The sequence below is a fragment of the Morus notabilis genome, unplaced genomic scaffold (genome assembly GCF_000414095.1).
Source record: "Morus notabilis unplaced genomic scaffold, ASM41409v2 Scaffold1108, whole genome shotgun sequence".
Classification (NCBI taxonomy): domain Eukaryota; kingdom Viridiplantae; phylum Streptophyta; class Magnoliopsida; order Rosales; family Moraceae; genus Morus; species Morus notabilis.
This window is the reverse complement of record NW_010361440.1, coordinates 254,892-281,628: the sequence shown is the minus strand read 5'-3', so window position 1 is coordinate 281,628 and position 26,737 is coordinate 254,892. Positions and strand designations below refer to the sequence as shown.

The window sequence follows — 26,737 nt, the reverse complement described above, 5'->3', positions numbered from 1 at the left end:
GGGCTGTAAGGAGCTGGAGGAGGGGCGGCAGAGCTGGTTGCAGCACAAGAAGGAGGCCACATGGCGGCTGAGCCGGCTGGAGCAGCAGCTGGAGTCGGAGAAGTCGAGGAAGAGGAAAGAGAAGATGGAAGAGATTGACGCCAAGATACGGAGCTTGAGAGAAGAGGAAATGGCGTTTCTCAGTAGGATTGAGGGCGAGTATAGAGAACAGCTTTTGGCTTTGCAAAGAGATGCCGAGGCGAAGGAGGCCAAACTGGTTGAAGCTTGGTGTGGTAAGCATGTGAAGCTGGCTAAGCTCCTTGACCAGATTGGGGCCCACCATTGTTGTAATGCCACTAATGGTTTCACCACTTTTCCCAATCCAAATTAGTGATTTTAAGTGAAATTAATGACAAGAAGAAAACCTTCAATGTGTTGATCCAACAAATTAGCATTCAAAGGTTGAATCTTTGTAATACTTGTGCACTTTTTGGTTGGACTTATGAAAGATGGGTTATTTGTATAAATTTGTTGTCTTTTTGGGCTCTCTCCTAATGAAGTTGCTTTGCATTGAAAAAATGTTTGTCTTATGCCTAAAAATAAAGGTTAATGGATTGAACCGACCAATTAGGATTCAACGGTTGAGGATGTATTCGGTGGATGGATTTAAAATCATGATTTTAGATTTTAATTCAGAATTAGTGATTGTTTATAGTGATTTTGAATTACGATTCAGAATCAGTGTTTGGTTTGAATGATTCTGAATTATGATTCAGAATTTAATGTGATATTTTAAATTAGCTTAAATTATAATTTTAAAACCACCATTTTCTTAATTTAAGGTAATTTAAATTTTTAATTTTAAATTATGATTTTAAAATTATAATTTAAACTTAAAATTAAAATTATGATTAAAATAATTTTAATTTTAATTCTCGTACAGGACGAATATGAATCTTTGTAATGGCAAATGAAACTCGAGTACACATGAAAGATGTGTTCTTTATGTTGTGAATGTCGAATACTCGGATATCATTTTTTTTTTTTTAAATTTTGTTTTCTTTTTTGGGATGTCGGAAAAATGAAAGATAATAGTAAGGTGTATGCGGTGGTGTTTGGTGTTTGGTTCTGCCAAAAAGGTCGTGAGGGGAATTTGAACTTTCAAGGTGGTTGGAATGATGCCGAGGAAAAGGGGGGCAAAAGAGGAAGGGGGGGTGGATCGACTAAAGGGCCCAGCTCAAGGTGTTGCTTTTTGGTTGTACTGTCTAATCTCTTTCTACATTTTTGTTAGCGAAATATCAGAGTATCCCCTTTATCGTCATCCTCTACTTAGCTGTATTAATTGCAGGTTTTTTTTCCTATTTTTTTTTCTTTAAAAAAAATAAAATTAACAACAATACCCGCCCTTACTAGTAGCTTATTACCTGCTCACAATTAGAGCTGGTAATTTATATTTGCGTATTATATTTAGATAGGTACGATTATAATATGATACAATTATAGTGAATACAAACACAATATGATTAATAAACGTGTTAAAAACTCAAACACGAACATAAAACACTAATAACACAATTAACACGACACACGAACATGATTATTAAAGTGCCGTGATGGGCCGACACGAAAAAAATCACGTTTATGACCCAACTAGCAAAAATAGTAAAATTTTATAAGGAAATAGTAAAAAATAGGCCAATATAAAAAGCTTAAGAAAGTATATAGACCAATTTTTAATTATAAAAATTAATAGGCCATAACTTGTCAAGTTATGGTTCATAACCAGATAAGTTATGGACAAACTTGTCAAGTTATGGTTCATAACCAGACAAGTTATTGACGAAAACAGTAATTTGGCATATTTATTAACTTATATAAATTATTGACCCATTAATTTTAATTCATCTCAAGTCTTGGTCTATTTTTCTCTTTCTCCCAATTTTATATTCTATTCAAAACTATATTAATTGACTACTTAATATAAAATCATGCATAATAGTATCAAACACACACATATATATGATACTACTAGATTATCAAGTATATATGTTTCAAAACATACCAATTACCAAACATCCAAATAAATTTGAAAACATAGCCAAGTGCATTTAAATAAGTTTGAAAACATAACCAAACATTTAAATGTTTAAGTGCATAAAACATAAAATAAATATAAGAAAATGTCTTCTTTGAGCCTTGAGGTTGAATGCCCAACTACGTTCTAAAAACCAAAATTAGTTTCAAGAGACTGAATCAGAAGTAGGGTTTTGTCTAAAATATATATATATATATATATTGTCGGTTAGATAAAGTATTTGTATTTGAATTTAAATAAAATAGAGGATAAATGGTTTATCATTAGAGATAAGGTTTCTTAGGTTAGAGTTTATCTTTAATTATGATAGTTTCTTTTAGGAAGATAAGGTTTTTTCTTAGCCTATTTATTCTTATTTTTTACTATTCCAAAAATAATAGAAGAGAGTTTCTTTCTATAAAATTTACATATATATATATATATATATGGGCTTAATAAACGGGCCGGGCCGTGTCGGCCCGATAAAGACCCGTATAACTAAACGGGTTAAGTGTGTTAAACGGGCTAGCACGAATCCAGCCCATTTTTTTTCATGTTATTCGTGTCAGCCCGTTAACGACCCAATTAATAATCGTGCGGTCCAAACCCATTTATCTCGTGTTGTTTTCGTATCGTTTTATCGTGTCGTGTCTGAAATTGCCGGCCTTAAGTACGGTTGCACCCACCGCCTTTTGCATCTAATTGGCTTTTTAATGAGGAATTGATGTTGGGGTTTATATGAAAAGAAAATAATAATAAGAAATTGGTGTAATGCACAATGACTCCAATAAAGTTGGATAATGGTGGTAATTGTAATAATTTATAGACTTTTTAAGGACAATTTTATGTATATTAAGACAATAATACATATATTACAAGAGAATTTGAATGACACATTAAAAAGAGCTCATATATGAGTTTTTTAACCAGTACTCTATAATCGGTATAAATTTTTAATTGATTGAGAGCTACAGCACTGTAGCATAATGGCCACCATATAAACACAATATTAGAAGTTAAAAGAAAGACCCGAAAGGTGGGGATAACATCTCCATTACAGCGTAAAGGCAGTAAAACAACAAGATACACTGAGTCAAACGACAAAAACATCACCATTTTTATTTAACAAACACATAATTTAAAACAGACATGTAAAACCTAAACGACAACGAAAAAACTTCAATTAAGAGTCAAAAACTATCGAAAATGTCGTCTCATTATCAGCGAGCCAAAAGATAGCCAGAAAGAAGGCAGGTCTTCGATGTGAGAAAACCACCAACCGCTACACATCTCTGCTGACCAAGGAAAGCGTTGCCTTCATGGATCCACCGCCCATAGAAACCAAAGTCTCAAAACAAATAAAGAACTCTAGGGTCCGTTTAATTCGCTAATTCGAGTTTTTAATTCGAGTTGAGATGTGACGTTATGTGAGAGTTTTTTACTGTAGCAAAAAAATTAGATGTGACTGTTTCTGAGAACTTTTTACGCACAGGAAGGAGGCCACATGGCGGCTGAGCCGGCTGGAGCAGCAGCTGGAGTCGGAGAAGTCGAGGAAGAGGAAAGAGAAGATGGAAGAGATTGACGCCAAGATACGGAGCTTGAGAGAAGAGGAAATGGCGTTTCTCAGTAGGATTGAGGGCGAGTATAGAGAACAGCTTTTGGCTTTGCAAAGAGATGCCGAGGCGAAGGAGGCCAAACTGGTTGAAGCTTGGTGTGGTAAGCATGTGAAGCTGGCTAAGCTCCTTGACCAGATTGGGGCCCACCATTGTTGTAATGCCACTAATGGTTTCACCACTTTTCCCAATCCAAATTAGTGATTTTAAGTGAAATTAATGACAAGAAGAAAACCTTCAATGTGTTGATCCAACAAATTAGCATTCAAAGGTTGAATCTTTGTAATACTTGTTGGTTGGACTTATGAAAGATGGGTTATTTGTATAAATTTATTGTCTTTTTGGGCTCTCTCCTAATGAAGTTGCTTTGCATTGAAAAAATGTTTGTCTTATGCCTAAAAATAAAGGTTAATGGATTGAACCGACCAATTAGGATTCAACGGTTGAGGATGTATTCGGTGGATGGATTTAAAATCATGATTTTAGATTTTAATTCAGAATTAGTGATTGTTTATAGTGATTTTGAATTACGATTCAGAATCAGTGTTTGGTTTGAATGATTCTGAATTATGATTCAGAATTTAATGTGATATTTTAAATTAGCTTAAATTATAATTTTAAAACCACCATTTTCTTAATTTAAGGTAATTTAAATTTTTAATTTTAAATTATGATTTTAAAATTATAATTTAAACTTAAAATTAAAATTATGATTAAAATAATTTTAATTTTAATTCTCGTACAGGACGAATATGAATCTTTGTAATGGCAAATGAAACTCGAGTACACATGAAAGATGTGTTCTTTATGTTGTGAATGTCGAATACTCGGATATCATTTTTTTTTTTTTAAATTTTGTTTTCTTTTTTGGGATGTCGGAAAAATGAAAGATAATAGTAAGGTGTATGCGGTGGTGTTTGGTGTTTGGTTCTGCCAAAAAGGTCGTGAGGGGAATTTGAACTTTCAAGGTGGTTGGAATGATGCCGAGGAAAAGGGGGGCAAAAGAGGAAGGGGGGGTGGATCGACTAAAGGGCCCAGCTCAAGGTGTTGCTTTTTGGTTGTACTGTCTAATCTCTTTCTACATTTTTGTTAGCGAAATATCAGAGTATCCCCTTTATCGTCATCCTCTACTTAGCTGTATTAATTGCAGGTTTTTTTTCCTATTTTTTTTTCTTTAAAAAAAATAAAATTAACAACAATACCCGCCCTTACTAGTAGCTTATTACCTGCTCACAATTAGAGCTGGTAATTTATATTTGCGTATTATATTTAGATAGGTACGATTATAATATGATACAATTATAGTGAATACAAACACAATATGATTAATAAACGTGTTAAAAACTCAAACACGAACATAAAACACTAATAACACAATTAACACGACACACGAACATGATTATTAAAGTGCCGTGATGGGCCGACACGAAAAAAATCACGTTTATGACCCAACTAGCAAAAATAGTAAAATTTTATAAGGAAATAGTAAAAAATAGGCCAATATAAAAAGCTTAAGAAAGTATATAGACCAATTTTTAATTATAAAAATTAATAGGCCATAACTTGTCAAGTTATGGTTCATAACCAGATAAGTTATGGACAAACTTGTCAAGTTATGGTTCATAACCAGACAAGTTATTGACGAAAACAGTAATTTGGCATATTTATTAACTTATATAAATTATTGACCCATTAATTTTAATTCATCTCAAGTCTTGGTCTATTTTTCTCTTTCTCCCAATTTTATATTCTATTCAAAACTATATTAATTGACTACTTAATATAAAATCATGCATAATAGTATCAAACACACACATATATATGATACTACTAGATTATCAAGTATATATGTTTCAAAACATACCAATTACCAAACATCCAAATAAATTTGAAAACATAGCCAAGTGCATTTAAATAAGTTTGAAAACATAACCAAACATTTAAATGTTTAAGTGCATAAAACATAAAATAAATATAAGAAAATGTCTTCTTTGAGCCTTGAGGTTGAATGCCCAACTACGTTCTAAAAACCAAAATTAGTTTCAAGAGACTGAATCAGAAGTAGGGTTTTGTCTAAAATATATATATATATATATATATATTGTCGGTTGGATAAAGTCTTTGTATTTGAATTTAAATAAAATAGAGGATAAATGGTTTATCATTAGAGATACGGTTTCTTAGGTTAGAGTTTATATATATATATATATACATATATGGGCTTAATAAATGGGTCGGGCTGGGCCGTGTCGGCCCCGATAACGGCCCGTATAACTAAACGAGTTAAGCGTGTTAAACGGGCTGGCATGAATCCAGCCAATTTATTTTCGCGTTATTCGTGCCAACCCGTTAACGACCCAATTAATAATCGTGTGGTCCAAACTCATTTATCTCATATCATTTTCGTATCGTGTCTGAAATTGCCGGCCCTACTCACAACTCACTTCTTTTGACGCATGGGGTGCTTCTTTTCGTCATAAAAGGTTTCAACACTTCCAATGGTTTTACTCGTACAGTTAATGCATAATTTGGTTGTTTTGATTTTTCAACCGTGTTCTGATTGCAAAGGTGAAGACTTTAAAGAATTGAGCATGTTTAATTCGCTGATTTAAATTTTTAATTCGAATTGAGTTGTTATTTTATGTGAGAATTTTTTACTGTAGTAAAAAAATTAAATTTGACTGTTTCTAAAACTTTTTTACTGTAATAATACTCAAATCAGTGAAATGAACGTGATTTTGAGTTATTACTTGTTAGTTAATGGGAAAGGGGAAATTGATGTGAAAGTGTGAGGGTAAACGAGTTGTAATTTGTATATTAAAATCTAAATTATATCAAAATAAATAAATAAAACAGATAGTTTTAAATGAATTTTTAACCGTTAATATTAGGACACAACATAGAGAGCTCGCTTATCCCTCGCACTTTCACATCAAGTTTCCCTTTAAACTTTTTTTAACTGCTTGTTATGTTCTGTTCTGTTCTGTTCAGCGAGGGTGGAGACTGAAAGAGTTGAGTTGTTTAATGAAAGGGAAAAGTAAACCTGATGTGAAAGTGAGAGGATAAATGAGCTTTCTATGTTATGATCTCAAGATCTCAATATTAACTCTGATTAAAAATCATATTGAAGTATTGAAATAATTAATTAATGTACTTCTTTTTTAAATGAGAATATATCTCGAATCAAGATAATACAAACATCAATAATGATCTGTGCAACCTCAAGTCATTGCAAAAATCACCATCTCTATAAACAATTTCCACTACCAGTAAACCATAAAATCCGACATCCAAATATACGCGCATTTAACTGTATTCCTTTTTTATTATTCCAAACAATTCAAATCAAGATTAGTACTTCTACGCACTAAATTTTTTTTCCCCTTCTTTCTTAGTGAAAAAATGGTGTTATTATTTCATATTTTAGAAGAGCAGTGCATTAAGGCTTTATTTAGTTCGCCGATTTGAGTTTTTAATTCGAGTTTAAATGTAATTTTATGTGAGAAATTTTAATTGTAATAAAAAAATTAAATGTAACTTTTGTTGATAACTTTTAACTATAATAAAATTAAAATTAACAACTTAAATCCGTAAAATAAACGAGACTTAGGCCTCGTTCACTTTGCGGATTCGAGTTTTCAATTCGAGTTGAGATGTGATATTTTCTGAGAACTTTTAACTGTAGAAGAAAAAGTTAGATGTGGCATTTTCTGAGAACTTTTTACTGTAGAAATCTAAAACTGAAAACTCGAATCGGTGAAATGAACGGGGCATTAGGTTTCGTTCATTTCATCGATTTGAGTTTTTATTTTTTGGTTTCTACAGTTAAAAACTCTAAAAAAATATCACATCTAACTTTTTTAATTATAATTAAAAACTCTCAAAAATATATCATACATCAACTTAAATTAAAAATTTAAATTTCTAAAACGAAAAATACTTTAAAAACTCTCAAAAATATATCATAATACTTTAAAATTTTAAACCCGTAAAATAAACGAGATTTATGTTTTGTTCATTTTAACAATTTGAGTTTTCAGTTTTAAATTTTTACAGTTAAAAATTCTTAAAAAATATCATATTTAATTTTTTTATTATAATTAAAAAATTTTAAAAAATATAAAATCTTAACTCGAATTAAAAACTTAATTAAAATTAATGGCAAGGCAAGCAAGCAGGTTGTAGTACAATCTCTGTGGGAGAACTGAGAAGCGATGGGTAGTGACCCAAAAATTAAAAAATAAAAAAAGGAAAAACAATTAAGAAAAAAAGAAAAACGTGAGAAGTGGAGAAATCAACAACTGGACCCATCCCCTGTCTTAAGGGCATCTGAGATGCTACAGACGCTACGCTGCTAGTACTACTGTGTATAAGCTAGTGGGTAGGCCACCTCTTAGATTGACAAAGACTATACGGAGTGTTTTTGCTCAGCTGATGTCTTCTCTTTTACGGGAATTCCCACTTTGGTGTTTTGCCAAAAGCTGTTGGGATTCGAAAACCCCCCCCCAGGCGGGTTTCTTTCACTGCTTTGTCCACACTCACTCATTACATACATACACGGGAGATGGGCCTACTTGAAATGATTCTGGATTGGATTCTGTCCTGGCCCAAGTTTGAAAGGCCCACGCCAATCCTTAGTGTTGTGCCTTGGTGTTTTCATATGGGAGTCGATATCATCGGTGCGGTGCTACTACGTAGTACATAATGATGTGTGATACAGAATATCTTTACGTGACAATTTTGGTTTGGAATTGTTCGGTTAAGGGAGAAGGAGTGAACTAGCCTATTTTGATTGTAAATTATAGAATAATTTTTAAAATAAATAGTAAATAGTATATTTTAATATTTTAAATTTCCAACACTATTAAAAACTCAAAATTACCCCTTAACAATTCTTTCTCCTTCCCACTTCACTATCTCCTCTTCCTCTGGTCAGGTCTACCACTGTAAGTGACTGATAAATACGGTTTCACTTATAAATATTGTATTTCTCAAACATCTGATCGTTGTCACCGGTGATTGATAAATACGGTATTTAACCGTAAATACTATATTTATTAAAAAATATCATATTTATTCGGAACTCTGGTTGTTAGTGTTGATGACCGATAAATATCATATTTAACTAGAAATATTGTATTTACCAAAAAGTTCAGTCGTCAATGCAATCGGTTAGAACATGGTGTTTCTTTTGGTGGAACACGTTTTTCTCATGTGGACCAACTTCTAAGCTCTTGAATTAGGTCCAAACTTTTTTGGTTATTAACCCGTACTATACGAGATTTGCTCTTACTTTTAGAGAAAGACTCATAGCTTTCTGAAACTTATTATATATAAACAGATAATTACTTATGGTAACTATTAACCTGACATTGATTTCAAAAAATTCAAAACTAGTGTTATTTCTGAAAACATTGATAAAAAAAAAGGTAATATATGAAAAAGTATAATATAACATGACATTTGTTTAATATAATTTTAAGTAGTTTCTTCATATTACACATGTTCAACATGACCCGTAACAATGACTAATATGTCGTGTAACATTTGTTTAACTACTAACATGTAATAATAGTTTGGATGAGTAATTTCTTAGTGTTACACATGTTTAACTTAAATATTACATATAATAAATGTTATTTATACTTTATATTTTTATACGTTACAATAAACAAACCCCACCATAAGCAAATCCCTTTTTTTAACGCTACAGAAAATAACCCTACAGTGATGTAGTTTCAACATTCAACACATCCTTTCACTTTGTTTCTTTTATTAGCCACGAATCCTTTTCACTCTTTCACTTTCTTCACCCTCAAAACAAACTTACTGCAAAAGCGGGCCTTTAGATACGAATGCATTCCTAGGGCCAAAAGGGAAAAACAAGAAATTGTTGTAAATAGTAAATTTTTGAAACTAAGTAAATAGTATATTTTAAAAATATTTGAAATAAATTACAATTTACCTTATAAATGTGTCATTTATGATTAGTAAAAAATCTTTATTTACGCGGGAAAAATCAATTTATAAGTCGTAAAAAAAATTTACTTAAAAAAAAAATTTTTTTACTTGTCATAAATGAAACATTTACATGATAAACTGCTATTTACTTTAAATAGTTTTAAAATATGTCATTTACTTAATAGTTTTCTCAGCCAATTGACTCGTTCAACTTGAAAATGTGTGCAATTAAAGACCAATTGAAAGTGGCATCTGTTTTTTTGACAATTTTAATTACGTGACGCACACGTGAGCATCCATGTAGGACAATAAAGGTCATGTCTTACCCTTATAGCAGCTTTTGAGGGTAATTAACCCTTGAAAATTAAGAATTTATTTATCACAGCTGATTATATTCAGATATGTTAGATGACTCTGACATCAATATAACCGAATAAATGGGGTGTGAAATTGTCTTTTACCCCCATAAGATGCTCCATGCATATCACGTGATTAGAATTGTCAAAAAAAAATACGTCGTTTTCAATTGGAAAGATTTTAAAGTTGAAAGGATTGATTATCAAGAAAAAAAGAATAATGATTAAACTGTTAAATAAAAAGTTAAGTGGGTGTCCATACAAAAAAACAAGGAAGAAAGGCTCAAATAAAAAAACATATCAAAAAGCTGAGAGGCAAGCTAAGGAGACACTTCCCCAAACGAGAGGTTCTATGGCTTTTACACTATGGGTGTATTCACTTCACCGATCACAGTTTTATAATTTGAGTCAAAGTTATGATTAGAGTTAGAATCTAGATTGGAATTGTAATTGGAATTGGAGTTAGTGTTTAGGAGTCCATTTGAGGTACAAGTTTGACCCACAGTTCGAGCTGTGATGTGTTCATTTCACAGATTCCATTATTCCAACTACCATCTCAATTCTCTTCCATTTACTAAATAAAATGAAGGAAAAAAAGAACTTCCATTATTCAAACTGAAGAACACAAGTTTCTAATTTTTTTAAAATGTCATATTCATATGTTAAGACATGTAACTAATTAATGAAGGGGAAAATTACCTGTCACAACCAAAAAAAAAATTCCGAAAATAGGAAAAAAAAAAGCAAAAATAGACATTGCCTCAAATGGCTCGATTTACCTGTTACAAAACAAATATTACATACATGTTAACTAATAAGTGTACATTTAGCGATTGTTATTTCTATCATTAGCCTGCCACATAGTTCTCGCTATTTCATCCCTCATAAGACTCATCTCCTTTTGACTCGTGGTGTTTCTTGGAGGTTCTGTACTATGATTTAGGTTATGATTTTGATTGATATCATTATCCACATTCAAGGGGTCAATTTCACTTACAGGTACCCCCATCTTGTAAGTATTGATTTATGAAGTTGTCATTATGTTGATACATGCGTATAAAGTTATGTATCACAGCGCATGCGTATAAAGCTGTCATTATAATCATTTTTTATTTACATGTAATTTTTGTAAGAGAAAATACTGTAACGAATCACGAACCATGATTCAAATTGAAATTCGAATTTCCCAACTAAATAACTTAAGAGTGTCTCTCTCAGCTCACTATTATGGATTCTTATTTAACTAATGGATCTAATTTTAAATTGAAAAGACCCTTTTATCCTTTAAAAAATTATTAACAAATAGTAAAATAAACAAATATAATAATTACATAAACAACTATAAAAGACTACTATAATCTCTCCACAATCCTTATTTTTTACATTTTAACTCTCTTCATCCCTCTAAATCCAATCAAACGAAGCCTTAGACTTAACCCCTCTGGCTATTGCCTATTGGCACACATTACATAGAGAAGAGAGCATATAGGCCAGAGCTAGAAAGAGATAGAGATAGAGATGAGGAGAGAGAAATAGCACCCAAAGACAAATTAGCCCCCACCAACAGATCCGAGAAATGCGTTGATGCGTCTCACGTACAAAGAGCTGTCCCCAAATACCTTATAAAAGCTTTTCATACACCCCTACCACCACCTAGCGCTTGCAAAACACTCTCCTTAATTAGTCCTTCCAATAACGGAATTTTTTACTTCTTTCTTTCTTTTTATACGTTAAAAGTATAAAATTATTATTGATTTATTTTTTAATAATTTAAATTTTTAAGATAAATTAATAAATTAATATGGTATCAGAGTAAAAAGTTTTGAGTTTAAACATCCGTAATTATACTCTTTATTCTCATTTAAAATTATCATGTGTTGGGTCTTCACGTGTTGGGCTTTCTAATTACTTTAGGGAGAAAGAAAAAAATAGACAAAGACTTGAGATGAATTAAAATTAATAGGCCAATAGTTTATATAAGTTAATAAATAGGTCAAATTACTGTTTTTGTCCATAACTTATCTGGTTATGAACCATAACTTGACAAGTTAGTGCATAAATCACGATTTTTGTCCATAATTTGTCTGGCTATGAACCATAACTTGACATGTTTGTCCATAACTTATCTGGTTATGAACCATAACTTGACAAGTTATGACCTATTAATTTCTATAACTAAAAGTTTACCTATATACTTCCTTAAGCTTTTCATATTAGCATATTTTCTACTATTTTCGATTAGTTTACCCACACAATTGTCCATTGTATATCTCGGGCTTAAATATTCACGTGTTGGGCTTTCCAATTACTTTACTTACATGATTGTCTATTGTCTAACCCACACGTGAAGATGAGTGTTAAAGTATAAAACTATTGTTAACTTATTTTTTAATAGTTTAAGCTTTTAAAATTGATTGGTAAATTAACATTATATTTATACATAAAGAAAATATAAATAAAAAAATATGTACTTATATTTGCTTTTTTTTTTTTTTTTTTTGTTTTTTTTTTTTTTTTTTTTTTTTTTTTTCTCATGAATGAATACATTGTTTAGTTAACCCGTCATGTACGTGCCATTGCGCATGAGTAATTCGTATGTTTTATACAAAGTAATTGAAATTAGTGAGTAAAAAATGAACAAGAACGTACGTTCCATATTCCAAAGCAAAGACATGAGGAAGTGTTGTGGTCTTCTTATGCAGAAAGAGAGAGAAAAAGCTCTCTTATTATTATTATTATTATTTTTTGTAACCTTCCCGAGCGCAAAAGAATATCCCCAATGGCCCAGAGGGTGTTTTTTCCTAATTAACATGCAGGTAGCTTGCTCTAATTTTTATACCCCATTTTGAAAGGCATATATCCTACATAGACTGTTTTTTTCTTTTTTTTTTTCCCCTTCACTCCCCCCAGTACATAAAAAGCCCTCCTCAGTTCTTAACTCGGCATCTTCTCACGTATATACATGCAATAATAAGTTTAAGAGGATGTTTAGTTCGTTTTACGTGTATTTTTTTGAGAAAAAATACTGTAATAAATTATAAATTATGATTCAAATCATGATATGAATGTCCTTAAATTATTAATTAAGGAATTCAAAATCATAATTCAAAATTATTTTTAATTTATATATATTTTTTTATAAAAAAAATATTATAATAAGTTTCAAAACATAATTTAAATTATTATAAGAATTTTTATATTAAGGTTCCGTTCACTTCACCGATTCGAGTTTAGAATTCGATTTTTGTTACAATAAAAAGTTTTCAGAAATAATCACATCTAATTTTTTTATTACAGTAAAATATACTCATAAAAAATCACATCTCAATTTAAATTACAAACTCAAATAAATAAAGGTCTCGTTTATTTCACCGATTTGAGTTTAGAATTCGAGTTTTACTACAGTAAAAAGCTCTCAGAAATAATCATATTTAATTTTTTTACTATAATAAAAAACTCTCATATAAAATTATATCTAAACTAAAATTAAAAATTAAAATGAATGAACTGGTTCAAAGTAAACAGCCCAAACATCCAATAATATATTGCTATTTGCTATACATACGAGAGAGAAAAAAGAAGAGAGAGAGAGAGTAAGAGATCTCTCAAAGGTCCAGTCTTGTCCACCCCATTTTCTGACTCACTCTGTCAACCAGAACCCCACCACTCTCTTCTCTCCTCCCTCTGTCACTGCTCAGTTCACAGTCATCTCTTCTCCCCTCTCTCTCTCACACATTACCAAACAAAACCCAATGATAAATCCCATCCCAAGCCAGCCTCATCATTAATGTTTTTTTTTTTTTAACCTCAAAAAACCCCCCACATATTATTTACCTTCGGCTTCACCCCTCCATTACCCCTTTCTCTTTCCTTCCATTTCCCCACCATAAAGAACCGCCTGCCCTCCACGCTCCTACACCGCGCGTCGACTAAAACCCACTCCTTATATATAAACCATATAAAACAACCGGTTATTCCTAAACTTCTAATCTCTCCTCTTCTCAGCGGGCATTTCGTCGAACATTTTCCACTCGTTCGATGCCGTAAAGGAGGTAAAAAAATGGTGATGATGATACTGCGATGAAAGAGCGTCAGCGTTGGCAGCCCGAAGAAGACGCACTCCTCCGAGCCTACGTGAAGCAATATGGCCCCAGGGACTGGAACCTCGTTTCCCAGCGCATGGGCAAGCACCTCCACCGCGACCCAAAGTCCTGCCTCGAGCGATGGAAGAACTACCTGAAACCTGGCCTGAAAAAGGGCTCTCTCACGCCGGAGGAGCAATCCCTCGTCATTTCTCTCCAAGCCAAGTACGGTAACAAGTGGAAGAAAATCGCCGCCGAGGTCCCCGGCCGCACGGCCAAGCGCCTCGGCAAGTGGTGGGAGGTCTTCAAGGAGAAGCAGCTCAAGCAGCTCCAGCTCCAGAAGAAACCGCCGTCGCAGCCCGACGGGAATATTCCGGTAGCCGTCGCAGTCGCCGGAGGATCTTCCCCCGCGGAGAAGGCCATACAGGGTCCGTACGACCACATACTGGAGACGTTCGCCGAAAAGTACGTCCACCAACAGCGGCCTAACCTAAACCCCGCCATTTTACCCGTCGTCCCGTTTCCGATGCCCGACCCGGACCCGGTTCTCTCACTCGGGTCGGTTAATTCCGCTCCGCCTCCCGCGCTTCCCCCGTGGATGAATTTGAACGTTAACGTTAACGTCAACGCAACGACGTCGTCGCTCTCGTCCTGTACGACGTCGTCCAGCGCGACGCCGTCTCCCTCCGTCAGCCTCTCGCTCTCCCCGTCCGAGCCGGTACAGCAGCAGACGCTCGAACAGGAGATGAACCGGGTCTTGCCGGTTCAGCAAATGGCGAGCGTTTTCCAGTGCTGTAAGGAGCTGGAGGAGGGGCGGCAGAGCTGGTTGCAGCACAAGAAGGAGGCCACATGGCGGCTGAGCCGGCTGGAGCAGCAGCTGGAGTCGGAGAAGTCGAGGAAGAGGAAAGAGAAGATGGAAGAGATTGACGCCAAGATACGGAGCTTGAGAGAAGAGGAAATGGCGTTTCTCAGTAGGATTGAGGGCGAGTATAGAGAACAGCTTTTGGCTTTGCAAAGAGATGCCGAGGCGAAGGAGGCCAAACTGGTTGAAGCTTGGTGTGGTAAGCATGTGAAGCTGGCTAAGCTCCTTGACCAGATTGGGGCCCACAATTGTTGTAATGCCACTAATGGTTTCACCACTTTTCCCAATCCAAATTAGTGATTTTAAGTGAAATTAATGACAAGAAGAAAACCTTCAATGTGTTGATCCAACAAATTAGCATTCAAAGGTTGAATCTTTGTAATACTTGTGCACTTTTTGGTTGGACTTATGAAAGATGGGTTATTTGTATAAATTTGTTGTCTTTTTGGGCTCTCTCCTAATGAAGTTGCTTTGCATTGAAAAAATGTTTGATTTATGCCTAAAAAAAAAAAAAAAAAAAAGTTAAATGGATTGAACCGACCAATTAGGATTCAAAGGTTGAATCTTTGTAATGGTAATTTGGCAAATGAAACTGGAGTACATATGAAAGATGTGTTATATTTATGTTGTGAATGTCGAATACTCGGATATCATTTTTTTTTTGTTTTAAAAAATTTTTATGTCTTTTTTGGGATGCGGGAAAAATGAAAGATAATAGTAAGATGTATGCGGTGGTGTGTGATGCTTGGTTCTGCCATAAAGGTGGTGAGGGGAATTTGAACTTTCAAAGGTGGTTGGAATGATGCCGAGGAAAAGGGGGGCAAAAGAGGAAAGGGGGTGGGTCGACTAAATGAGTCAGCTCAAGGTGTTGCTTTTGGGTGGTACTGTCTAATGTCTTTCTGCATTTTTGTTAGCGAAATATCAGAGTAGGGGGTGTGGAGGGGATATCCCTTTATCGTCATCCTCTACTTAGTTGTATTAATTGCAGTTTTTTTTTTTTTCTATTATTTTTTCTTTAAAAAAAATTTAACAACAATACATATCCTTATTAGTTTAGTTGTATTCATTTTATCGATTCGAAATAAAATTTAAATTTTATTATAAAAAAAAATTTTAAAAAATAATCACAGTTTATTTTTTATCTTATTTTTTTTACTATAATAAAAAGTTTTCAGATAAAAATTATATCTAAATTTAAATTAATAAACTACCGTTCACTTCACCAATTCGAGTTTAGAATTCGAGTTTTGCTACAGTAAAAAGCTCTCACAAACAATCATATCTAACTTTTTTACTACAGTAAAAAACTCTCATATAAAATCACATCTCAACTCGAATTATAAACTCGAATCAGCGAAGTGAACGGACCCTAAACGGACCTTATTACCTGCTCACAACTCACTTCTTTTGATGCATGGGGTGCTCCAACACGTCATAAAAGGTTTACAACACTTCCAATGGTTTTTTTTGCTAATCAACACTTCCAATGGTTTTACTCGTACAGTTAATGCATCAACTGCTTGTTATGTTCTGTTTGCAAGGGTGGAGACTGAAAGACTGGGGTTGTTTGTTAGTGGGAAAAGGGGAACTTGATGTGGAAGTGTGAGGATAAACGAGCTTTCTATATTGTGATCTTAATTTTGAAATTTAAAATTATATCGAAATGAAAGTGTGCAAAAATAGTTTTAGATGAATTTTTAACCGTTAAAAAAACTAACTACTTAAAAGGATATTTTATTTTCTTATTCTTACCTCGTTGTCACGAATTATAAACAAACTAGATATAAATGCTTATTTTCAAACGAAAAGATCGGGATAAATAGATGTATAATAGCATTGCAATTAACTAAATTTTTTTCTTCTTTTTTATATGGAAATGTATTCCAAATAAAGTCATATAAATAAATACTGACCTGCACAGCTTTAAACTACCCGAAAACTACAATCTCAGGAAACAATTTGTTCAACAAACAAGAAAACGACGATGCCAATGAACTATTTGTTCTGTCAGTAAACTCGAATAAGACGGTTTCAAAATCAGACATTCTCGTTCACTTCGCGGATTTGAGTTGAGATGTGACATTTTCTGAGAGTTTTTCATTATAGCAGAAAAAGTTAGACGTGATATTTTCTGAGAATTTTTCACTGTAGAAATCTAAAACTGAAAATTCGAATCAGTAAAATGAACGAAGTACAAATAGTTAGGCAATTAACTAATTTTCTTTTTTTATTACATCAAACAAGACAAATTAGGATTAGTATTGCTATGCACAATCTTTCCCCCTCTTTCTTTGTGAAAAATGGTGTTATTATTTCATATTTCACAGATGGCATTAAGATTAGTGGCAGGGCAACCAAGCTGGTTGTAGTACAAATCCCTGTGGGAGAAGCGGTGCGGGCGGCCCAAAAATAAAAAGAAAAAAATAAAATTAAAGAAAAAGAGAAAAAAGGTGAGAAGTGGCGAAATAAACTACTGGGACCATCCCTGTCTTAGGGCGTCTGAGATGCTACTAACAAAGACTATTCGGAGTATTTTTCCTCACTGATGTTTTCTCTTTTACTGGAATTCCCACTTTGGTGTTTGCTAAAAGCTTTTGTCCACACTCATGAGACACAAACATGGGCAATGGGCCTAATTGAAATGATTCTGGACTGGATTTGTATTGGCCCATGTTTCCTCGCCTGTAAATGATATATTGAGCCTTTTACAAAGTTTCTTTAGGCCCAATATGTTCTCACATATCACTATATCAGGAGCATTGCTACCACACAGTGATATAGAAAAAAAGAGAAAATTCATATTCTACCTCTTTAACTATCTAACTTATTAAAAATATATATTTTTTTAAATTATATCTCTTGATTAGTCTTAGTCTAAAAAGTAAAAAAATATAGACTAATATTAAGGGGTAAAAATAAAAAGAATTTCATTTCTAGAGGTATTTTTAAAATTTCCATATCGAATAGAATATCTGTATGTGACAAATCGGGTATGGCTCTGTTTGGTTAAAGCAGCTTTAGGCTTTTGGATCTAAAATTAAGTTTTTGAGAGTATTTGACAAAATATAGGTGGTGGGCTGTAGACATGAGGGCTTGTGGAATCTTGTGTTGTTTGAGGAGAGTTTAAAGCTGGAAGAAGAAATACAAAAATGCCACTAAAAAAAGTCATCTTTAGATTTATGACACCAAATGATATAAACTTAACATTTACACCACTCAATTTATCAGAAAACATTTTAGTAGTATCTTACCAGATTATTTTTTTCCTCTACAAAGATGGCCGAACATCTTCAAAAAGTATTTTGGTAAAATATTTTTATATCCTGCCACCATATATATGTGTACATATTCAAAATATCAAAGACGGCATAAATCTAAATCTATTAGATTTTGGTGGCACAATACGTAGTTTACTTTTTTAAAATTTGACATCCTAAAAAGCTTCTTATTATAGTAATATAATGTAACTTAAAAAAAAAAAATGCTTCAATAAATTTATTAAGCTTTATTCTAATAGTTTTTTATTGCTCTTCTAAAGCCATAATTCCAAATATTAACTGAAGAAACTTTTACTTTTCTTTTCTATTGATTAAAAACATAAGCAAAAATTATACTTAATGACCTAATAATACCATGAATCATGATGACAAAGGCGACAAACGCAAAAAGTAGTTTAGGGTTCGTTTGGTATAAGGATTCAAATCAGAGCAATTCTAATAATGATTCTAGAACTATAATTCATGATTTTTGGTTCAAATCATGATTCTAAAACCATGATTCAGAATCAGGGGTTTGAATCACTTTAATTCAAGAGCGAGGTGGTTTTAGAATTATCAATGATTCTAATTTAAAATGTCATATCAGATTCTGAATTATGATTCAGAATCATTCAAACTAAACACTGATTCTGAATTTGCTTGGGGTCAACTTTTCTCATATAGTTTTTATTTTATTTATTTATTTATTTATTTTTGTGTGTGTGTCTAGTTTGAATTTGCTTGTATTGTTTTCAACCAACTTCAACGAATAAGCAAGAAAACCACTAACAAGGTAAAACAGGTTTTGATTATTTTCAAGATTTATGGACAAAGAGATAGAAAGGTGAGTCTAGATCCCTAACATATCAGGGCTATACTTGGTCTATCATAATGCCAAGGACAATATTGATTATAATTTTATATAAAACCCAATTATATGTTTTTTGAGAGCCTGAGAAAAACCATAATAACGTGCAGTTAGTGCATGCTTGTAGACCAAACAGGCCTTATGTTTAATGTTACCACAGCCTAACTGGTCCCCAACCCTAGCTCTAAACAATTATTTGTTTCTCTATTTTAGTGTTAATTGTTAAACAACATTAATATCTGTAATCAGATAAAAACAATTAAATATATCTGTACTAGTTAATAATTTATACTAGCAACCATATATTAGATTTATTGCTTCACAATTTGAAGAAAAAAGGTCCCTTTTAACACAAGTTTGGGGAAAACGTTTGGACTACTTACCACTTTACCTTTTGGATTTAAAAACTTAACGTTCAATATCCTTGAACTTCAAATGCTAGCAAAACTGTCCCTTCTTTTGTATTGTACCTAATTCTTTGACTATGTTGTTGATGTAGCGTCAAATTTAAAATATTAAAATCTAGTTTGAGGTATAATACTAATTGTTGACGGTTGAATTTCACCAATAGAATTATGTCGGGTTACCTCTTGGTACACTGTTGGGTTACCGGCCAAAAATCGTTATAAATTTGTGGTTGTACTGTTAAAGTGCTTTATGTAGTGTGGAAGTCGTGCTTGAATAAATGCAAGAAGCACACAAGTTTTATAGTGGTTCACTCTGTTAATGAAGAGCTACATTCATTGTGTATTGCATATATCTTTTGCTACTTAGGTTACATTCAAGCAAGGTCCCCCTGATCCTTTGAGACTTTGCCCCTTTTATAGCCCAAAGATTACTTCTTGGGCGGTTCTTCTTTGTAGTCATATCTACTCGAGTGGCCTACTACCCTATGGGCCCATACCATAGCCTGTCAATACCTTTCATACTATTCACTCATCCAATTTGTCCCCTATTACGGCTCTACAGATCCTGTAATCCTCAACCGTCTGTTTCAGGCGGTTTTAGGGGCTCATAATTAATCCCTGCGCTACTGACATCTTTTGAACCCAGACGCAACCTACCTGTGTCAGGGATCTTTCTTGAGGCCCTCAGTAACCCGTATTCTACCCTCGACGCCTATACTATTGAACAAGGCGTAGCCTCGTTCGGTTGACTCTATTTGTAGTGCTTCCAATGCGAGTTATACAGGCCTCGACGGCCTCGAACGGTCAGTGGTCTAAGGATTCATCCATACGCTCGGCCTTCCCAATATCCAGAAGGAAAACAAGATCCAGGCGTCAACTGCTATCTAACGTGGCAAACATAGGCCACGTGGAGTGCTATTGTCGTCCAACATGTAGGGCAGCTGTTATGTGAAAAAATGTGCATTGACACGTTGGACGGCAATAGCGCTCCAAGTGGCCAATGTTTGCCACATTAGATAGCAGTCGACGTCTGGATCTTGTTTTCCTTTTGGATATTGGGAAGGCTGAGCGTATGGACGAATCCTTAGACCACCGACCATTCGAGGCCGTCGAGGCTTATATAACTCGCATTGGAAGCACCACAAATAGAGTCAACCGAACAAGGCTACGCCTTGTTTAATAGTATAGGCGTCGAAGGCATAATACAGGTTACAGAGCGCCTTAAGAAAGATCCTTGACACATGCAGGTTGCGTCTAGGTTCAAAAGATGTCAGTAGCACAGGGATTAATTATGAGTCCCTAAAACAGCCTGAAACGAACGGTTGAGGATATCTGCAGAGCCGTAATAGGGGAAAAATTGGATGAGTGAACAGTATGAAAGGTATTAACATGCTATGGTCTGGGCCCATAGGGTAGTAGGCCACTCGAAGGGATATGCCTACAAAGAAAAACCGCCCAATAAGTAATTTTTGGGATATAAATGGGGCAAAGCCCCAAAGGATCAAGGGGACCTTGCTTGAATGTAACCTAAGTAGCAAAAGATATAAATACAACACACAGTGGATATAGCTCTTCATTAACAGAGTAAACCACTATAAAACTTTTGTGCCTCTTGCATTTATTCAAGCACGACTTCCACACTACAAAAAACACTTTAACAGAACAACCACAAATTTATAACGATTTCAAGCCGGTAACCCAACAATGTACCAAGAACAACCTAGCATAATTCTATTGGCAAAATTCAACCCTCAACACTAATTATGAAAGAAATGTGAAAACAGGCAAATTATCCATAACTCTAATGAATATGAAAATAATTATTTGGGTTTATACTTTGAATTGTACTGTAATATATTAAATTTAGTATATCATTTGAGCAATCCCGTTAAAGAATGGACAAAATGAAACACAAAAAAAAGCTTTTTTTTGTTTTTTGTTTTTTGTTTTGTTTTTTTTTTTTAAATTCAGGGTATTGAAGGGTGAATCTTGAAGTTTTGGGTGTCCAAACGTATTTGTTCAAGGTATGAAAATTGACCATTCTTAATGAAAATATAACTCTTTAAAACTGTACCTATCAATAGAAGGAATTTTCTCAAACCTTACAACAAAAATCGAATACACTTTTCCAAGAATAATATCTATTTCTCGTGTTGCCCATGGCTATTGTGGGTACTGGTGCTCGTTGCATTGATAGAAAGAAACGAAAATTCTGTTGGCACCGGGACCAAAGACAATCTTAATCATGTTTACAAGGTGCGGCAAAGTACCGGTAAAGTCTGATCGTTCAGTTCATTGATTCAAATTTTTAATTCGAGTTGAGATGTGACTTTATGTGAGAGTTTTTTACTGTAGTAAAAAAGTTAGATGTGATTATTTCTGAGAGTTTTTTACTGTAGTAAAACTCGAATTTTAAACTCGAATCGGCGAAATGAACGGGTTATTCACCCGTACTACTTTGATTTAAATCTTTAAAAAAAAGAAATTACAATGCGAACTCTATAAAAATGGTGTTTCTCTAATTCACATGTTTACAAGTTTCTTCATGCATGGCTGACAAGCCCGAATAGTAAGCAAAGGGCCTTCCCTTCCATTTTCACTTGCTAAAACCTTTTTTTTTTTTTTGGTGGGATACTCCTTTTTCATATTTTAAGAAGTTCACTATTTTCTATTTTCTTTATTGGGAAGAATGTCATTACATATTTGTAAATTGCTAGGTTTTACTCAACGAGAAGGAATTAAGTTTAAGCCTTTAAGGATTATAGAAGAAAGGGCTGACCTAATTAGTGGTGAATGAGAACATCCATCTTATATGTAACCTCTCAATGTTCTTCTTAATTTCCCAAAAAAAGAGAAAAAAAAAAAAGAAAAAAGAAACAGCTACTTAAGAGGGACAGATAACTAGAGATCTTTGAAGAACCCCAACTTCTTTTCTTGTAAGAATTTGGACACTAATCCCGTTCACTTCACTAATTCGAATTTAGAATTTGAGTTTTGCTATAGTAAAAAATTCTCATAAACAGTCACATCTAATTTTTTTACTACAGTAAAAAACTCTCACATAAAATCACATCTCAACTCAAATTACAAACTCGAATCAGCGAAGTGAACGGATAGTAACTTTTATTCTGCATTTCTTGTGGTACATTAAGTACGGCTTCTCTTGCCTCCTAAAAAACACACAAGAGGGAGAAAAAAAAAAGAAGAGAAAGATCTCGGCATTAATATAACTCACTTAATTATTACTGCATGCATCGAACCAATATATACACAACACGTACGGCATCTTAAACCGGCCGCGTTAATTAGTTAATTAAGCACAAACACAAAATCCTAATTGAGATTATAGGAGTTGAAAAATCCACTCATGACGACTTAATACAGTGAACCGTACAACTTGAAGATATCACACGGACACACACAATCTTTGATTAATTCAAGACAAAGATATGATCATCCAGTCCTAAGCAACAAGATTCTCTTTTATTTGGTCTTTCATTGTCCACAACTTATGATATATAAATATTTATATCGGTACATACATGCATAGGTCTATTTATTAATATGGTAATAAAAAAAATGGCGACACATCTAAGGACAAGAGGCTCCCAAAAACAAGAACACCATGCAAAAATTATTGGTTATTGTTTAGTGTGAGAAAGGCAGCGACCATGTTTCTCACGAGGTTTTCACGCAGGCATGTCTTCTTGGTGCTGAGAAAAACTGTCATCTTTTGTTATTTATATAATACACACAGACACATATATGGAGGAGAACCAATTACTTTGTAAGTGTTTTAGAGTAAAACCAATTAATCTAAAATAGTCGTTTTTGAGGCTTGATAACATTTTTAATGGTTATTGATGTCTCCCTTTAGTCAAACTGTATCTGTGGATGGGTTTTTTTGGTTGTTAATAATGGTGTAGTACTGGACCCTACTTATTTTTTTTTGGCCTTTTCCTTTGGTCATTGCGTAATAAAATTGGAGTAGAGGAAACCCACACCGAAAATTCATGTCCTTGCAAGCTCAGATGGGCCAAACCCCCATGATTAGAAAAGACTTTTTGTGTGAAAACGATTCTACATTTGGAGGTGGTGGCCTAATAGTATAGACATATGTATACAATTTTTGGATTAAAGTCATGGACAAATTTCTACGGTATAAATTACGATGTATAGGCTTTGTTGCTTAATTAAAACCGTTAGATCTGTATTCTTTTTTTGTCAGTATTATATGACTTTTTTATGACTAAATGATCTAACATTTTGAAACATGCATTATAGATAGGTACGTTATAGTAGAAACCTATAAAGTAATAGATAAGTAGACCGATGGTGGTGTAATAATTACTTGCGATTCAAGATGTTCATAAACTCGTGCTAGAAATTAAATACATATTAGTTCTACCTAATTTTGAACTAGCTAATCCAGTTGCAAAATCTGCTGCTTAAAAAAATCAAGAAGATATGAGTATTTAGCAAAATGTTTAATTGACAACTTTTTATCAAATTAATACAGGTTCATGTCTTGCTGAGTTGACATTTTTTTTTTGCTGTTGGTGATGCCCTAATTAAGCGATTCGCGAGGAGCACGAGACAAAACATGTGGGATTATGCTTCGTCTTAGGCTAAACAACGAAGTAATTACTTTCAAATCTTGTTGGGTATTTGAGGAAGCCATCCAGATTCCATTGCAAATTAAACCTTGAGTTTTGAGCTTCAATATTATATTAATGTCTGGACAACTGTACTGTCACTCTAGCTGAGTTTGTTTATTCTCTGATTTCCCATTTGTAATTCTGAACATCCAATATGATTGGTTCTACACACAGCGCCTGCTTAGTAAACAATTCTCACATTAAAAAGTGCCAAGGATCGACAGTGTTATCTTTCTTGCTTTTGGTAGTGCCCATAAAGACATACAATAGTATTATCCATTTTGTGCAGTGCAAGAAAAAAGCTCATTCTGGGTCAAAATAATCCAAATTTTCTGACACATTCCGCGTTCAATTTGGCTCATTCAAATATATGGGCAATCTGTATATATATAGCTTATCTTTGAAACTACATATAATACGATAAAACAATTACAGTATTAATATATCATCGTACAATTCCAGAAAAAATCACGTTGAAGCAGAAGAGCTTCAAAGGCTGCAAAAAGTCATCATTGGGAAAATGTGTATGCATGAATGTACCTCCAAAGATATTACAATGCAAGACATGGCATGCCAATTTCCCAGTTTGCCCAAATGTCTGCAAAACTAGTTTTCTATGTCTTCCCCATTCTCTCATTCTTCATTAGTAATGGCCGACAATAGCCTTGGTGGTTGATACCCAAATAAATGCTGTTGGTTTGAAGGAGGACGTACTTATAAGCACATATAAAAAGGAAAAGAAAAAGAGAACATTTTCATTTTCCCAATAATACTAATGACACTAGCTAGTATAACTTTCAATCGATAATATAAATCAAGAACGTAGTTTCCTTACTAATCACTTGTTTTGCTAGTGTAATAATAATATGGGATCTTCTCAATTTGTATGGTTAGTTGCTGAGAATCGGTTAAAATCACATTAAATGAAAAAACATGCGTAACATATAATTTTTAATACAGATTTAATAGTTAAAAATAAAAAATTATTGACAATATATATTACGTCTCTTATAATATACATTTTTTAAGATTCAGTTATTGTTTTCTCTTATAATTTTAATAAATAAAGAAATGGGATTTGGGGGCGTGGATACGTGTAACGTAATCCATGATGGTTGTGGTAGGGGCCTAGGATTGCGTTTTGTAAAAATTTTGGTGCTTTTGCTTTGGACCACTTTCCTCTCTATTTATACGAAACCCCCTTCCACTCCATACGACCATCCATCCTTCAAAACACAAAAACCTCTCTCTGTTCCCATATTATATTTTGCCAGTTCTTTGTCTCTTCTATATAATCTCTCTCTCTCCTCCACAGCACATATATATATATATATATATATATATAGTTACACACACACACACACATATATATACTTAAACGATGAAGATGAGCTGCAACGCAAGAGTGATGGGCGAGAAGTCGAAAAGGAAAGCCTCATGCAGAAAGCTGGGAGGGTATCTTAGGCAACAGAAAGGAAGGCTTTACATTATCAGGAGATGCGTAGTCATGCTTCTCTGCTGGCATGACTAGAGTAACTCCATCAGTACTACTCATCATGTCGACTTGAAGCAAACTAAACTAGTGTAGATTGTTTTTTTTTTTTTTTTTTTTTTGTTATCGTTGATCATTTTGATCTCTTCCTACTCTGTGTATTCCCTTAAGCTGGGGGTTTTCTAGATCGAAGTGTAAATAGCAAGGAGAGATATTTGTTAATTGGCAAATATTGGTAATCTTTTTTTTTTTTTTTTTTTTTTTTTTTAATCTGGGGTCCCATATATATTAACTTTATATTGTACACGGATGGACTTCAATATAAAATGTTTGTTTTCAATTTCTCTCTCTCTCTCTCTCTCACTTCATTTTGCTACTTATTAGATTGCTTAAAATAGCTGCATCCCCCCCAATGGGAAACATTGCGAAAGAAAGGCATGTAAGTTTGGCAATAATCTTACAATTACCATGGATTGATTCATGATAATTAAACTACACATTGCGAAAGAAAGGCATGTAAGTTTGGCAATAATCTTACAATTACCATGGATTGACTCATGATAATATTAAACTACAGGTATGGAGAAACAAAGAATTATTTCTAGTTATTATTTTCTTTCTGCATTACTAATTCTTTCTAATTAATTATTACCATGAAGTTACAAAGGTAATTAAAGAATGATCCAATTATGACGATAGAATTTAGTCAGGTAAAGAATTTTAAAGTAGCTGAGGATAAGAAGGAACAAACGAGAGAGGGTAGAGTTAAAATTAATGGAGGGGGGAGATATTCCCGGAAGAAAGTGGAGATGGATGATGGCATGATCGTGTGGGTTGCAACATGGCTAATGATTGTCGTTTGTGTAGGCTCTATAAGTTTGTTGTGGTCTTGTCATTTCAGCTACGAACTGCAGTTTGATGAAAAAGTATTGGTGATCACATGCGAGTTGTACCCGTTGATTGGACAGTTTTTAGTTTCATTTGGAAATCATGATTTTTCCATCTTCATCGCATGAGAAAATGAGGTCCCTTATTGATTCAAATTAAGATGTAGTCAGTTTTTTTTACTGATTTAAGTTTAAAATTTAAATTTTATTATAATAAAAAGTTTTTAAAAATAGTCACATT

At 33.5% G+C, this 26,737-nt stretch overlaps 3 protein-coding genes across 3 annotated transcripts in view; all 3 read left to right on the top strand.

The window, feature by feature from the left end:
* The window catches only part of LOC21392497 (protein rough sheath 2 homolog), a 5,376-nt gene extending 1,289 nt beyond the window's left edge, over positions 1-4,087 (top strand). Inside the window, 4 exon segments of the mRNA XM_024166534.1 lie at positions 1-2; positions 4-369; positions 1,271-1,327; positions 3,546-4,087. The exon segment at positions 1-2 is cut by the window's left edge and continues 1,289 nt beyond it. Coding sequence (XP_024022302.1) covers positions 1-2; positions 4-369; positions 1,271-1,327; positions 3,546-3,867 — 747 coding nt within the window. The 3' untranslated portion in view covers positions 3,868-4,087.
* Positions 4,088-13,789: 9,702 nt separating this feature from the next.
* LOC21392495 (protein rough sheath 2 homolog) lies at positions 13,790-15,380 on the top strand. Its single transcript, XM_010099542.2, has one exon. The coding sequence runs from the start codon at positions 14,064-14,066 to the stop codon at positions 15,222-15,224; it is 1,161 nt and encodes a 386-aa protein (XP_010097844.1). The 5' UTR covers positions 13,790-14,063; the 3' UTR covers positions 15,225-15,380.
* A 9,975-nt stretch (positions 15,381-25,355) lies between these two features.
* LOC112091865 lies at positions 25,356-25,906 on the top strand. The gene has a single exon (XM_024166548.1). The coding sequence runs from the start codon at positions 25,499-25,501 to the stop codon at positions 25,646-25,648; it is 150 nt and encodes a 49-aa protein (XP_024022316.1). The 5' UTR covers positions 25,356-25,498; the 3' UTR covers positions 25,649-25,906.
* The last annotated feature ends 831 nt before the right edge of the window (positions 25,907-26,737 follow it).

Excerpts from the sequence above, each read along its gene's own strand:
- LOC21392495 (XM_010099542.2), top strand. The coding sequence starts at position 14,064 with ATGAAAGAGCGTCAGCGTTGGCAGCCCGAAGAAGACGCACTCCTCCGA.
- LOC112091865 (XM_024166548.1), top strand. The coding sequence starts at position 25,499 with ATGAAGATGAGCTGCAACGCAAGAGTGATGGGCGAGAAGTCGAAAAGG.